At 48.8% G+C, this 14,441-nt stretch overlaps 1 protein-coding gene across 2 annotated transcripts in view; it reads left to right on the plus strand.

Moving 5' to 3' along the window:
* The window catches only part of THOC2 (THO complex subunit 2), a 121,078-nt gene that overhangs the window by 37,257 nt on the left and 69,380 nt on the right, over positions 1-14,441 (plus strand). For both annotated transcript variants that reach the window (XM_014569712.3, XM_006115394.4), the window contains exons 8-9: positions 2,288-2,454; positions 11,254-11,346. In XM_014569712.3, coding sequence (XP_014425198.3) covers positions 2,288-2,454; positions 11,254-11,346 — 260 coding nt within the window. The remainder of the gene's footprint in view (positions 1-2,287; positions 2,455-11,253; positions 11,347-14,441) is intronic.

Genomic DNA, 14,441 nt, shown 5'->3' on the forward strand with positions numbered 1-14,441 from the left:
TTTAGGCCATATTGTCATTTTAATTAGGTCATTTCAAGTATCTAATAGGGTGTTACAAGGAGGAGGGAGAAGAATTGTTCTCCTTGGTTTCTGATGATAGGACAAGAAGCAATGGTCTTAAATTGCATCAGGGGAGGTTTAGGTTAGACATTAGGAAAAACCTCCTAACTATCAGGATGGTTAAACACTGGAATAAATTGCAGTCACTGGGGATATTTAAGAGCAGGTTGGATAGACCTCTATTAGGGATGAGCCAAGCAGTGCGTGGTCCTGCCATAAGGGCGGGGGACTGGGCTTGATCTCTCAAGGTCCCTTCCAATTCTAATATTCTATGATTCCTACCTATTAGAGTTTAGAATAATTTTGATGGGTCATCTTTAATTTTTTTGGTGTGGTTTTCAGCAGTGTATTAAATTTTGCAAGAATGTAGAAGTGGGAGCACAGATACCCAAGTGATTTCTCAGCAACATAAAAAGGAGCAATTAATTGTCTGGATGCAGGGATCCTTGGAGGACTACACAGCTAATACCTCTGTTTTATTAAAATTATTGTTGAAAGAATATGGGAGCAAGTGGGTAATACTGCCTTGTTCCTCTTTAGGAGAAGTTAACAAAATCTCGTGCCACTTCAAGAAGTTTCTGCAAAAGCCAAATCTAAATTTGGATAGGAGGTATTGGTATTCAAATTCTGTTAAAAGCTGCCTCTGAGTATTAGGAAGTCACTTAAGTTTGAGGCTTACTGAATCTCAGAGAAAAAGGATTTTACAACAAGACTCTGTTAACAAACATTGATCTAAAGCTAGATTGATCTAATTTAATTATTAAATGGATAACATTGAGTAGGAATGGTGTCCCTAGCCTCTGTTTCTCTGGAGGTGGGTGACTGGGGAAGGATACTGGGCTGGATGGACCATTGGTCTTATGTTAAAAGGGGAGGAGACTTTAGGCAAGATCCCCAAATTTTAGACACTTAACATCAGTAGAGATATGAGATAGTGAGCGCCAGAGCTTTCACGCCTCCTTTCATGTTTTAATGTTTAAAGAAATAATAGCTGAATAGACTGGGGAGAAAACTGCTTTTAGAAGAGTCTGTAGGTAGGACCCTACCAAATTCATGGTTCATTTCAGTTAAATTCATGTCCATAGAATTTCAAAAATCTTGAATGTAATGATTTTCAGCTATTAAAATCTGAAATTTCTCAGAGTTATAGTTGCAGGAGTCCTAACCCAAAAAGGAGCTTGGTGCAGGGCAGTGTCACAAGATTATTTTAGGGGATGCGAAAGCCACCACCAGGGGTAGCAAAGAAGTAAGAACGGTATTACCACCCTTAATTCTGCACTGCTGCCTGCAGAGCTGAGTCAGCAGCCACCACTCTTAGGCTGCCCAGTTCTGAAATCAGTGTAGAAGTAAGGGTGGCAATACCAGAACTCCCCTAAAATTACATTGTGACCCACCTGAAACTCCCCTTTGGCTCAGGACTTTCAAATTGAGATTGAAAGTCCTGAGCCAAAGGGGAGTTTCAGGTGGGGCACAATGTAATTGGTGTCCCCTGAGAAATCTGTACTATATAGGGTAAAATCACACCAAAAAACAGATTTCATGATCCACAATCTGCAGGTATTGGGTCTGTTTTTCAAATAATCTTATAGCTATTAATCCAGCCATTTTCTTTTTCATCAAAAGCTATTTCTATGGCAATTTAAAAATTGATATGTGTCACATACTCTTCAGTGTGTAAGTATTTGATGCAGAGTTGGTTTATGATAGGTAACCTGTATTGGACTTCAGTTGCCCAGAACTTCCAGTTTTGCAATGATGAAGTTAACATTTTGCTCAAGGAAATACTTTGACCTCTTATCACAGTGAATATTTGTTTTTTTCCCCCCTTGACAGGTGTGGCTGAAGGAATTGACTAAAATAGAATATTTATTTTTAATGCTCATATTGATTTTCTTGAGAGCTAAATGTTGATATATAATATGTTTTTAACAAATACTGAATTTTTAGCTTAGTTTAATTTAATTCTCAATTCTATCATTAACTTGAAATTTTAGTTCAGCTGTCAACTTCTGTATTTAGTGTAGTACCATAAAGCCAAAATAAGTGTTCTGTTTAGTTGTGCCTAATAATTTTGCTTTAGAGAAAATTGCTTTTTCTTCAAAGTAAATGTCTGAAAAGATTTTAATGGTGCATTTGCAATTTTTCTTGAATTCTAATTTAATTGTATTGTATTAGAAAGTGAGACATAGCAGAATTGAAGTTTTAACTTGTATTTTTCGCCCAATAGGATGTTTTAACTTGGATCCCAACAGAGTTTTGGATATTATCTTAGAAGTCTATGAATGTAGGCCGGAATATGATGAATTCTTTGTACCTTTGATAGAATCATATATGTATATGTGTGAACCTCAAACTCTGTGTCATATCCTTGGGTTCAAATTCAAATTCTATCAGGTAATATAGATTTTTTTTTTAAACTATTTGAGCACCCTGTCTGACAACCCTTATTCCGTGTAATTAGTGATGTAAGTTTCTGATGCCTGTTTAAGAAAATGTTTTCTAATTGTATTTTGTGGAAAGCCTTGATTATAGAAATTCAGATTTAGAAATAGTAGGTTCTTCTTCAAGTGCTTGCTTATGTCCTTGGATCTCGGAGCTTTTTTTCCCTCAGCAGTATCCATAGGGCCAGCCAGGGAGGCCCCTGGAGTGGCACCGGTATAATGGTGCACATATACCCCTGCTGGTCCCTCCACCCCCTCAGTTCCTTCTTACCGCCAGTGCAGCAGCTGGAGCATTAGTTCTTTAGTCTTCCCTTAGCTTTCATTGTTTCTTCTGTAGAGTAGTTAGTACCTAGTTTGTTTGTAAATAGTTCTTAGATATAGTATTTAGAGTGTAAATATTTAGTGATAAGAGAGCTTTGTTTCTCTTCTTTGCCTTTTTCCTGCTGGGGAGGGGATGCCTGGGCCACTCGGATTCAAGCCTTGTGTGTCCTGTTTGAAACCTATGCCCTGCAGGAATCCGCATGACTCCTGCCTAAAGTGCTTGGGTGAGCCACATTGCACGCAAGCCTGAAAGATCTGCAGGAGTTTTAAGCCGCAGACAAGAAGGGAGAGGGACTCTAGGCTGAAGAGACTTCTCATGGAGTCCACTCTCCAACCTCTGGCACCGGAAGAGGCCCAGTCTGTACGCAGTGCCCCCTCCTCCGTACGGGAGGCCTCGACAGCGCCACTTAAGACTAAGGCTAAGCCTTCCCGGCACCATTCACAATCTCCTTCTCAGAGGAAATCCAAGGAGGGGAGGGGACGTTCCCCCCACAGGACAGGCCACAAAGTGCGCCGAAAGGATGGGCACTTGGCCACGAAGGCACCTAGCCAGAATTGTGCAGAGCCTGGGCACGGCCATGCTCCCATAATGGCACAGGCTGAGGGAGCCCTGCGGGACCTGAGACCGTCGACCCCAGAGACATTTCACGTGGCATACAACCTGATAGTGCTTACCATCCCGGAGACATCAGCCTTCTTTCGTACCAGTACTGAGTAGTTTGACGGTGCATTGGTCGGCACAGTCAGTGGCACTGACGACATCCTTACCGGCTCTACGGGTACCGGGCCCTCAGATGACCTGGGTGCATGGACACCCGTCGACGGTGGTGGTTTCAGTACCGGAGCCAACGACGGCTCATGCCACCCATTACTGCATTGGCACTGGCCCCGACCCTGGCACCAACCCCGGTGCTGGCCCAGGTACCGGCTCTGGTACCGGCCCTTCTCTGGGTTGTTGCGCCGACCCTGGTGCAGGCCCCGGCACCGACAGCTCTACCGGCGCTCATATCAACTATGGAACCATGACTGGTACTGATGCTGGCACTGGCCTCAGCTTCAGTGCTGGCACTGATTCCGGCACCAGTGCCGTTTCTGGCACACGGCACCGACGCACCCCTTCTTACCCTCTGCACCAGTCACGATGCTCGGGGGAAACTGTGGGTTATGGCCCAGCATTGGCGGGAACAGGAGTCGGGTGCCCCTCTGTGGTTGGCCTCAGAATATTCGTCTGATTTGGATGCAGAGTCTCTGAGGTCGGGGAGGTCCTCGTACAGGTCAAGATCTAGGCACCGGTCCCTTTTACGCCATAGGGCAATCAGTGTCGACCCGGCCCAACCGTACACTTGGCCTCCTCAACAATGGCCCTTTTAGACCCCGTTGGCCTACCATCAAGCCCAAGGGCCACCCCTCGAAGCATCTGTCTCAGGGTTGTCAAGAGGAGGGAATTCCCCCAATCGGCGACACCCTTACATAGAGCTCCTGTGTCTGAGACGGATAAGTCAATGTCTACGGTTACCTCTATACCACTGATGACTCAAAGCGAAGTGGCAACCATACCCCCCCACCCTGAGCCCATGCAGGTAGCCCCAACATTGCAGCCAGCGCCACTGGTGGACGAGCAGGTGGAGGACCATCCCTACCCGAGGGACTCCTTGTCGTCCACGCCTGATGAGGACCTAGGTGATCAAGCCCCATCTTTCCCATCGATGGATGCAAGGGCTCAACAAGACCTCCTGAGGAGGCTGGCGGCAAACTTGTCAGTAAAGGTGGAGGAGGTACATGAAGAGGCAGATCCGATGGTGGACATCCTCTCGGCAAATACCCCCAGGAGAGTGGCATTGCCATTGATCAAAACGGTGGATAAGCTGCCGAAGACACTTTGGATGACACCAGCCTCCATCCCTCCCACCCAGAAGAGTGTGGAGAGAACATATTTTATTCCCCGGGAGGGGCATGAGTATCTGTTCTCTCACCTCTCCTTCCTCCCCTCCCCCCTGCCCTGAGCTCCTTAGTTGTCCAGGCAGCGGGGCAGAAGGAACGACAGGGTCCCCTGGGATCTACCCCTAAGGCCAAGGAACCCAAGAAATTGGACCTCCTAGGGAGGAAGACTTATTCCATGGGGGGCCTACAGTTACTCATAGCTAACTAGCAGGGTATGTTGGAGTGATACGCTTTTAATACATGGTCCACTATGGACAAGTTCAAAGATCACTTGCCACAGGAGAACCGGCAAGAGTTTGGGGCCCTGACAGATGAGGGCAGAACGATGGTGCGTACTGCCTTCCAAGGCAGCACTTGATGCAGCCGACTCGGCAGCTAGGACAATGGCTACTGCCGTTGTAACCAGAAGGAGTGCATGGTTACAGGTGTTGGGCATTTCTCCCAAGGTCCAGACCTCCCTTCAGGACTTCCCTTTTGAGGGAGGGGGCTTATTCTCGGACCAGACAGACTCGAAATTACACAGGTTAAAGGACTTGAGGGCAACGCTAAAATCTTTGGGGGATCCACACACATGCCCCCCTGAGGTAACTCCTCAACCCCAGACCCGGAGGAAGACCATTCCAGCAGGGTTTCAACTTTGACCATTGTAGACAGATGGACCATAAGTACTTATGGAATGACCTGCCTAGAAACAGATGTAGGGGCTCGAGATCGGGCCAAGATAAGGGACCTACCATGTCCGTGGGCCAGCACCTCAAATCCTCATTTTGAGGGTATGGTCAAGGACAGCTCACCATTCACATTTCAGTTACCTCCTTTTGGTTTCCATTTGTCCCACTTCTATCAGGCGTGGGCCTCCATAACTTCAGACCAGTGGGTCTTAGACCTGGTAGCACAGGGTTATTCGATCCCCTTCTCTTTCCTCCTTCCCTCGTCCCCCCCTCGCTCCTCCTCTTCCCGCTTCAGAGACCCCTCTCACGAAACACTGCTAAAGCAGGGGGTTGCAAAGCTTCTGCACCTTGGTGCGGTGGAACCTGTTCCAGACAAGTTCAAAGGAAGGGGTTTTTATTCCAGATACTTCCTCATTCCAAAGGCGAAAGGGGGTCTTCGTCCCATTCTAGATCTCGGGGCTTGAACTCGTTCATAAGGAAAACGAAGTTCAGAATGGTCACCCTAGCGTCTATCATTCCCTCCCTTCAGAAAGGAGATTAGTTCACTGCCCTCCACTTAAAAGATGCTTACTTCCATATTACGATAATTCCTGCCCACAGGAGATTCCTCAGATTTGTAGTGGCCGGCGAACACTTTCAGTTTCCAGTCCTGCCATTCGGCCTAACCACAGCGCCGAAGGTATTCACCAAGTGTATGGCTCCAGTAGTGGCCTTTCTAAGAAATCAGGGTGTACACGTTTTCCCTTATCTGGACGATTGGCTAATACGGGGGTCATCTCGGGAATGGGTGATAGCACATGTCTCGAATACCATGCAGCCATTTCTCGAACTCGGCCTCATACTAAATGAAGAAAAGTCTACCATGATTCCGTTTCAGACGATAGAATTTGTAGGGGCTTTACTGAATTCCATGGCAGAGACAGCATCTCTGCCCATACACAGGTTTCAGACTATGCGTGCAATGATTATGGACTTCAAAGGTCTCCCCCGACTACTGCCCGCAATTGTATGCACCTACTCGGACATATAGCGGCTTGCACGTATGTCATGACACACGCCAGACTGAGACTGCGTACACTCCACGGCTGGATGAGAACTGCCCACAACCCAGTGCTCCAGCACTGTACATGATGGTTACCCTCCCAAACTCAGTATTTCGCTCGTTGGACTGGTGGATTCAGGAGGATGTAGTGTGTGTAGTGGTCCCTTTCACCAAACGGGCCCCATCTGTTCAATTAGTGATGGACGCATCAGACGTTGGGTGGGGGGCCCACTTGGGGACCCTGAGGACACAGGGCCTATGGTTAATGAGGGAGAATTCCTTGTACATCAACGTCAAGGAGCTCAAAGCAATCAGGTTAGCATTTCTACCCCGATAGAGATCTAGATGGTAGAAGTGTTGACCGACAATACCTCGGCTATGTACTATATCAGCAGACAAGGGGGTACTCGCTCTTCCCCTATGTGCAGGGAGGCTCTCAAACTCTGGGAACTATGCATACCTAAGAACATTTACCTGCAAGCTCCCTACCTTCCGGTGTCCAGCAACAATCTAGCAGACAGACTCAGCCGCTCTTTTCAAGTCCACGAGTGGATGATGAGGGATATTCTAGAGGACGTTTTCCGAAGGGGGTTATCGCCTTCTGGATCTGTTTGCATCCAGGGACAATGCCCAGTGCAGGAAATACTGCTCCCTCAGGGGGCAGGGAATCGGCTCCCTAGAGGATGCGCTCCATATACAATGGCCCAATCACCTACTGTATGCTTTCCCTCCCTTTCCACTGATACATGACATTTTAGTCAGGGTCCAGCATTTCAGGGCAAGGGTCATCATGATAGCACCGATGTGGCCCTGCCAACACTGGTTCTTTACCCTGAAGGAACTGTCTGTAGTGGACCCGGTGCGACTACCTATAGTCTTGAATTTTCTCATACAAGATCTAGGGCAGGGGATTCTATGCCATCTGAACTTGGTTGCCCTCCACCTTGCAGCTTGGAACGTAAGTGGCTTTCCAACATAGAACGGGGATGCTCTCAGGAAGTCCAAAGGGTCTTACTGGAAAGCAGAAAACCATCTACCAGGGCCCTTTATGAAGCCAAAGGGAAAAGCTTTGCATTATGGGTACAACAAAGGGGCATAGACCCGGTTACGGCCAATATTCCTCTGATATTAGACTACAGCTCAGGCATCAGGGCCTTGCCACGTCCTCTCTGAGAGTCCATCTGGCAGCGATTACAACCTTCCACCCGGGACAGGGGGGAAGGTCAGTGTTTGCTAAGAGAATAATAAAAAGATTCATGAAGGGGGTAAACAGGCTAATGCCGCAAGTGCATCCACCTATTCCCTCTTGGAACCTTAACGTGGTACTTAAGGGACTTATGCAGCCGCCATTTGAACCACTAGCCACCTGTTCTTTAAAGCATCTGTCATGCAAAGTGGTGTTCTGATAACGATTACATAGGCCAGAAGGGTGTCCAAGCTACGAGCCCTTACCTCATAGCCCCCATACACAGTCTTTTTTAAGGACAAGGTTAGGCTTTGCCCTCATCCGGCTTTCCTTCCTAAAGTGGTTTCTCATTTCCATATGTCCCAGGACATTTATTTACCGGTGTTTTTCCCTAAGCCACACAACACACCTAAAGAGCAGGCTTTACATTACCTGGATGAGCGGAGGGCCATCGCCTTTTATATAGACAGGACAAAAGAGTTTCTGAAGTCATCACAACTTTTTATTTCCTTTGCGGAAAGAATGAAGGGAGCGCCAGTGTCAGCTCAGTGTTTATCCCCATGGATCACCTCATGCATTGAGTGTTACCATGGACTGGGGAAGACTCCTTCCCCGTTGAGAGCGCATTCCACATGAGCGCAGGCTACATCCATTGCCTTCTTGGCTCAAGTACCTATATTGGACATCTGTGTATATCTTCTCAGACCACTACGCCATCACGCAGCAGGCCAGAGCTGACACATCTGTGGGTAGGGCAGTTCTGCAATCTATAGAGAGATAGGTGTCCTTACTCTCCGACCCCACCGTCAGTGGAAACGGCTTGGAATGGACATGAGCAAGCACTCGAAGAAGAACAGGTTACTTACCTCGTAACTGTAGTTCTTCGAGATGTGTTGCTCATGTCCATTCCAAATCCCACCCGCCTCCCCTTCGTCAGAGAACTTCGGCAAGAAGGAACTGAGGGGGTGGAGGGGCCAGCAGGGGTATATATGCATCGTTATACTGGCGCCACTCCAGGGGGGTTCCCTGGCTGGCCCTATGGATATTGCTGAGGGGAAAAAAGCTCAGAGATCCATGTACGCGGCGCGTGCACGCCTGATTGGAATGGACATGAGCAACACATCTCGAAAAACTACAGTTACGAGGTAAGTTACCTCTTCTTTTATGATTTGAATCAATTTTCACTTTATTTAGGGTACTTTCATATGGGATAACTTTTGCATTAAGTTTAAGAATCAATATATAATCTAAAAGTAGATATTGTAATAGTTCAGTACTATATTTGAAACAAGCATTTTTAGAGTACATTTGAAGTGTTTGACTATATTGTTATCCATTTGAACTTGTGGATTAAATATGCAAGTTCTTACATTTGTGGAAATGGCACATTTTTATAAACAGCTGAGTAGACTCCTCTGTATGGAAAGCGTTGCTGATGTTAATTTGATATGTCAACATCTAAACTTGAGAATTAGAAATAGCATGAAGTCACTGAGCGTATGTCTACACTACAGAGTTAGTTCGAACTAACTTAGTTGGAATTAGTTAATTCGAACTAAGCTAATTCGAACTAACGCATCTAGAACTAAAAACTAGTTCGAATTAGCGTTTTGCTAATTCGAACTAGCAAGTCCACGTTGAGTGGACCCTGAACAGGGCTTAAGGATGGCCGGAAGCAGTGCCGGCAGGGCATCAGAGGAGGACTTAGAGCGTGGAGATGCTGTCTCAGGCTAGCCGAGGGCTGCGCTTAAAGGGTCCCGACCCCCACCCCGGACAGACAGTTCTCAGGGGTGCCCCGCTTGAAAACCAGTCCTGGCTTGGAGTGCCCGGAGTGCCCACACTGGGCACATCACAACACTCGGCCATCAGCCCGGCTGCACTTGCCGCAGGCTGCCATCTGGGGAGAGGGGACAATTGGGGGGCTGCAGGAGAGTTTCCACCCCCAGAAGCCTGCAGAGCCAGCCCAATCCTCCCCATCGGGGGCTCGTACCCCATTCCTCCCTCACCTCCTTCCACTTACCCTTCCCTAGCCCCCCTTCCTGATGTACAAAATAAAGATAACGTTTCTTCCAACATTGACTCTGTCTTTATTGAACAAAACTGGGGGAGACTGGGAAAAGGAGGTGGGAGAGGGGAAGAGAAAGGCTGAAAGAGGGGAGGGCAACTATCATGATCAGGGGTTGGGAACAGGTCCCAGATGAAGAGAGGCTACAGAGACTGGAACTGTTCAGCTTAGAAAAGAGGAGATGGAGCGGGGACAGGATAGAGGTCTCTAAAAGCAGGGGTTGGGTGGAGAGGGTGCATACAGAAAAGTTCTTCATTAGTTCCCATAAAGAAGGACTAGAGAACACCAAAGGAAAGGAATGGGTAGCAAGCTTCAAACTAGTAAGAGAAAGTTCTTCTTCACAAAGCAAAGAGTCAACCTGTGGAACTCCTTGCTGCAGGAGGCTGTGAAGGCTAGAACTAGAACAGAGTTGAAAGGGAAGTGAGATCAAGTCATGGAGGTTGGGTCCATGGAGTAGTCTTAGCCAGGGGGTAGGAGTGGTGTCCCTGCCCAAAGTTTGTGGAAGGCTGGAGAGGGATGGCATGAGACAAATGGCTTGGTCACTGTCTCCGGTCCATCCCCTCCAGGGTCCCTAGGATTGGCCGCTGTCGGCAGACAGGCTACTGGGCTAGATGGACCTTTGGTGTGACCCAGGACGGCCATTGTAAGCTCAGGGCTCAGGGTCGGGGGTCTCAGTGGACCACCTTGATTTTCATGCACCCCTGCTCCTGGGTGGCCAGGCTGGCAGCTCCCCTGCCCTAGACGGCCACTTTCCTGTGCCTAGTGCGGAGATCGTGGACAAGGTCCACGATGTCTGCACTAGCCTAGGAAGGTGCCCGCCTCTTGCGGTCCCGGGCAAGCTCCCGGGAGCCGCCAGCCTGGTCCTGGGAAGAGGGGGTGGGCTGGGGGACATCGGGTGGGTGGCTCTGTGCCGTGCCAGGTGCAGGATCTGCTGGCTGGGTGCTGGCAGGCTTGCACCTGGCACGGGCACCGTAGCCAGCCCGTGCCCCTTTAAGGGGTCCTGGGCCGGGAGGGGGGCATAGAGTTTCCCTGGTGTTGGCCAGAGTGGCCACCAGGGAAACCTGGGGAGGACTAGCCTCCCACTAGTTCGAATTAAGGGGCTACACACCCCTTAATTCGAACTAGTAAGTTCGAACTAGGCTTAATCCTCGTAAAATGAGGTTTTCCTAGTTCGAACTAAGCGCTCCGCTAGTTCGATTCAAATTCGAACTAGCGGAGCGCTAGTGTAGCGGCTATGAATTTTAGTTCGAACTAACGTCCGTTAGTTCGAACTAACATTGTAGTGTAGACATACCCCGAGAGATATGAAAGAAGATAGTTTGTGTATCATTCTTCATTTAAAATCAGTCTAGTAACAAAATCGCACAAAATGAGAGAATTAATATTTTTAATGGGATAGGGACAGCTTTTATTAAGATGCCTGCTTTCTCTGTTCGTAATGTCCCTTTTTATGTTTTTTTAAAGTTATACTTTTCTGCTACATTATTAATTTGCTGTTTATAAAAATGGTAATGCTTGTCTTTTAGGAACCAAATGGTGAAACACCTTCCTCTTTGTACAGAGTTGCTGCAGTACTTTTGCAACATAATCTTATAGATTTGGAAGATCTCTATGTTCACGTAAGTTATTTATTTTTCTATAACTAAATGTTATTAGCAAGAACAATGTATATGAAATTGGGGGGGGAGGCTTTTTTCTTTGAAATGTTATCCATTTAGCTTGCAACTGTATCTCATCCTGCTAAAACTGTTATCAGAGAGGCATTCAGATCAAAGAATTTAGAATGAGATGGGCAGTAATTTTTAAAAGGGGGCCACTTTAAATCAGTTTGTTGCTTTTTCTGAAGTGGCCCCGGGGGTGGGGTCGGGAGCCTCTGGTGGAGGGGGCAGGGCCAGGAGACTTCTTGTGCTTTCTCCCCACATCCTGATTGGCCTAGAGTGGGGGCGTGCAAGAAGACTTCTCCTTCCCTTCCCCATCCCCTGGAGAGAAATGCCGGGGCCTGTGGACAGGGGAGCGCGTGAAGTCTCCTTGCCTCCACAAGAGCATAGAGAAACATGCCAGCTGTTTTAAAACAGCTGGTGAGTCTCTCTAGGCGCTGCCTGTCTCTGGCAGGGCAGGGACAGGATGTGAGAGACTTTGCGTGCTCCCTGCCCCCAGACCCTGATTGGACTAGTGGCAGGAATATACAAAGCTTCCCTCACCACCAAAGGTGCATGGGAGCTAGAGATAAACGCGGCACTCCCCCCCCCCCCATGTCTCATAAGCTGTCCCCGCACCCCCAAAAATGGTCCTCTTCTCCTGCTCCCTGTACTGACCTGGGCGGGGGAGCTATCCGGCATGGCCATTCAAGATTTAGAATTAAAGATGGCAGCTGTGGCCAAAAAAGTGTTTAAATGCATTTTTTTTTAGAGGGGCAGAGCCTCCCCCCCACCCCCTTTCTCTATAACTTTGCCCTGGCTCTTCGTACTGGTTCCACTGCTATCTTGGCTCTTTGCTACAGGCTGTCGCACGCTCCCCCCGCTTGAGGGTGAGAGCGCGTCAGGGTAACCTCAGGCTGTTTCCACTGGCTTGGTGAGCCAGATCTGGCCCATGGAGGGCCCTTTGCCCACCCCTGATTTTGATGGACAGCATGCAGTTGGCATGGTTAACTGGGCAATAACATTTAATAGAGAGCTGCTAAGTGCGCTCATCAAGACGCAATCAAGAAAGGGAATTCCAACAATTCTCAGAGCTTTATAGGTGCAGCAGAGTTCACAATGGTGAGCATACTAGTCAGTATGGGTTATTGTGGGACAACTTCTGGAAACCAGCAGCAGTAGATATAAGTAACAAAGGGTATGTCTACACTACAGCGCTAATTCGAACTAACTTAGTTCGAATTAGTTAATTCAAACTAAGCTAATTCGAACTAACGCGTCTAGAACTAAAAACTAGTTTGAATTAGCATTTTGCTAATTCGAACTAGCATGTCCACATTAAGTGGACCCTGAACAGGGCTTAAGGATGGCCGGAAGCAGTGCCGGCAGGACATCAAAGGAGGACTTAGAGCGTGGAGATGCTGTCTCAGGCTAGCCGAGGGCTGTGCTTAAAGGGTCCCGACCCCCACCCTGGACAGACAGTTCTCAGTGGTGCCCCGCTTGAAAACCAGTCCTGGCTTGGAGTGCCCGGCGTGCCCACACTGGGCACATCACAACACTCGGCCATCAGCCCGGCTGCACTTGCCGCAGGCTGCCATCTGAGGAGAGGGGGCAATTGGGGGGCTGCAGGAGAGCTTCCACCCCTAGAAGCCCGCAGAGCCAGCCCAGTCCTCCCCATCGGGGGCTCGTGCCCCATTCCTCCCTCACCTCCTTCCACTTACCCTTCCCTAGCCCCTTTTCTTGATGTACAAAATAAAGGACAATTGTGTTCAAAAATGGAATCTGTCTTTATTGAACAAAACTGGGGGAGACTGGGAAAAGGAGGTGGGAGAGGGGAAGAGAGAGGCTGGGAAAGGGGAGGGCAACTACAATGATCAGGGGTTGGGAACAGGTCCCATATGAAGAGAGGCTAAAGAGACTGGAACTTCTCAGCTTAGAAAAGAGGAGACGGAGGGGGGACAGGATAGAGGTCTCTAAAAGCAGGAGTTGGGTGGAGACGGTGCATACAGAAAAGTTCTTCATTAGTTCCCATAAAGAAGGACTAGAGGACACCAAAGGAAAGGAATGGGTAGCAAGCTTCAAACTAGTAAGAGAAAGTTGTTTTTCACAAAGCAAAGAGTCAACCTGTGGAACTCCTTGCTGCGGGAGGCTGTGAAGGCTAGAACTAGAACAGAGTTGAAAGGGAAGTGAGATCAAGTCATGGAGGTTGGGTCCATGGAGTGGTATTAGCCAGGGGGTAGGAGTGGTGTCCCTGCCCAAAGTTTGTGGAAGGCTGGAGAGGGATGGCACAAGACAAATGGCTTGGTCACTGTCTCCGGTCCATCCCCTCCAGGGTTCCTAGGGTTGGCCGCTGTCAGCAGACAGCCTACTGGGCTAGATGGACCTTTGGTGTGACCCAGGACGGCCATTGTAAGCTCAGGGCTCAGGGTCGGGGGTCTCAGTGGGCCACCTTGATTTTCATGCACTCCTGTTCCTGGGTGGCCAGGCTGGCAGCTCTCCTGCCCTAGACGGCCACCTTCCTGTGCCTAGTGCGGAGATCGTGGACGAGGTCCACGATGTCCGCACTAGCCCAGGCGGGTGCCCGCCTCTTGTGGTCCCGGGCAAGCTCCCGGGAGCCGCCAGCCTGGTCCCGGGAAGAGGGGGAGGGCTGGGGGGCATCGGGTGGCCTGCTCGATCTGTGCCAGGTGCAGGGTCTGCTGGCTGGGTGCTGGCAGGCTTGCACCTGGCACGGGCACCGTAGCCAGCCCGTGCCCCTTTAAGGGGTCCTGGGCCGGGAGGGGGGCATAGAGTTTCCCTGGTGTTGGCCAGAGTGGCCACCAGGGAAACCTCGTAAGCCTTAGCCTCCCACTAGTTCGAATTAATGGTCTACACACCCCTTAATTCGAACTAGCTAGTTCGAACTAGGCTTAATCCTCGTAAAATGAGGTTTACCTAGTTCGAACTAAGCGCTCCGCTAGTTCGAATTAAATTCGAACTAGCGGAGCGCTAGTGTAGCGCCTATTAAAGTTAGTTCGAACTAACGTCCGTTAGTTCGAACTAACTCTGTAGTGTAGACATACCCAAAGTGTCTATATACT

This window comes from Pelodiscus sinensis, chromosome 13 (assembly GCF_049634645.1).
Source record: "Pelodiscus sinensis isolate JC-2024 chromosome 13, ASM4963464v1, whole genome shotgun sequence".
NCBI classification, from domain to species: Eukaryota; Metazoa; Chordata; order Testudines; family Trionychidae; genus Pelodiscus; species Pelodiscus sinensis.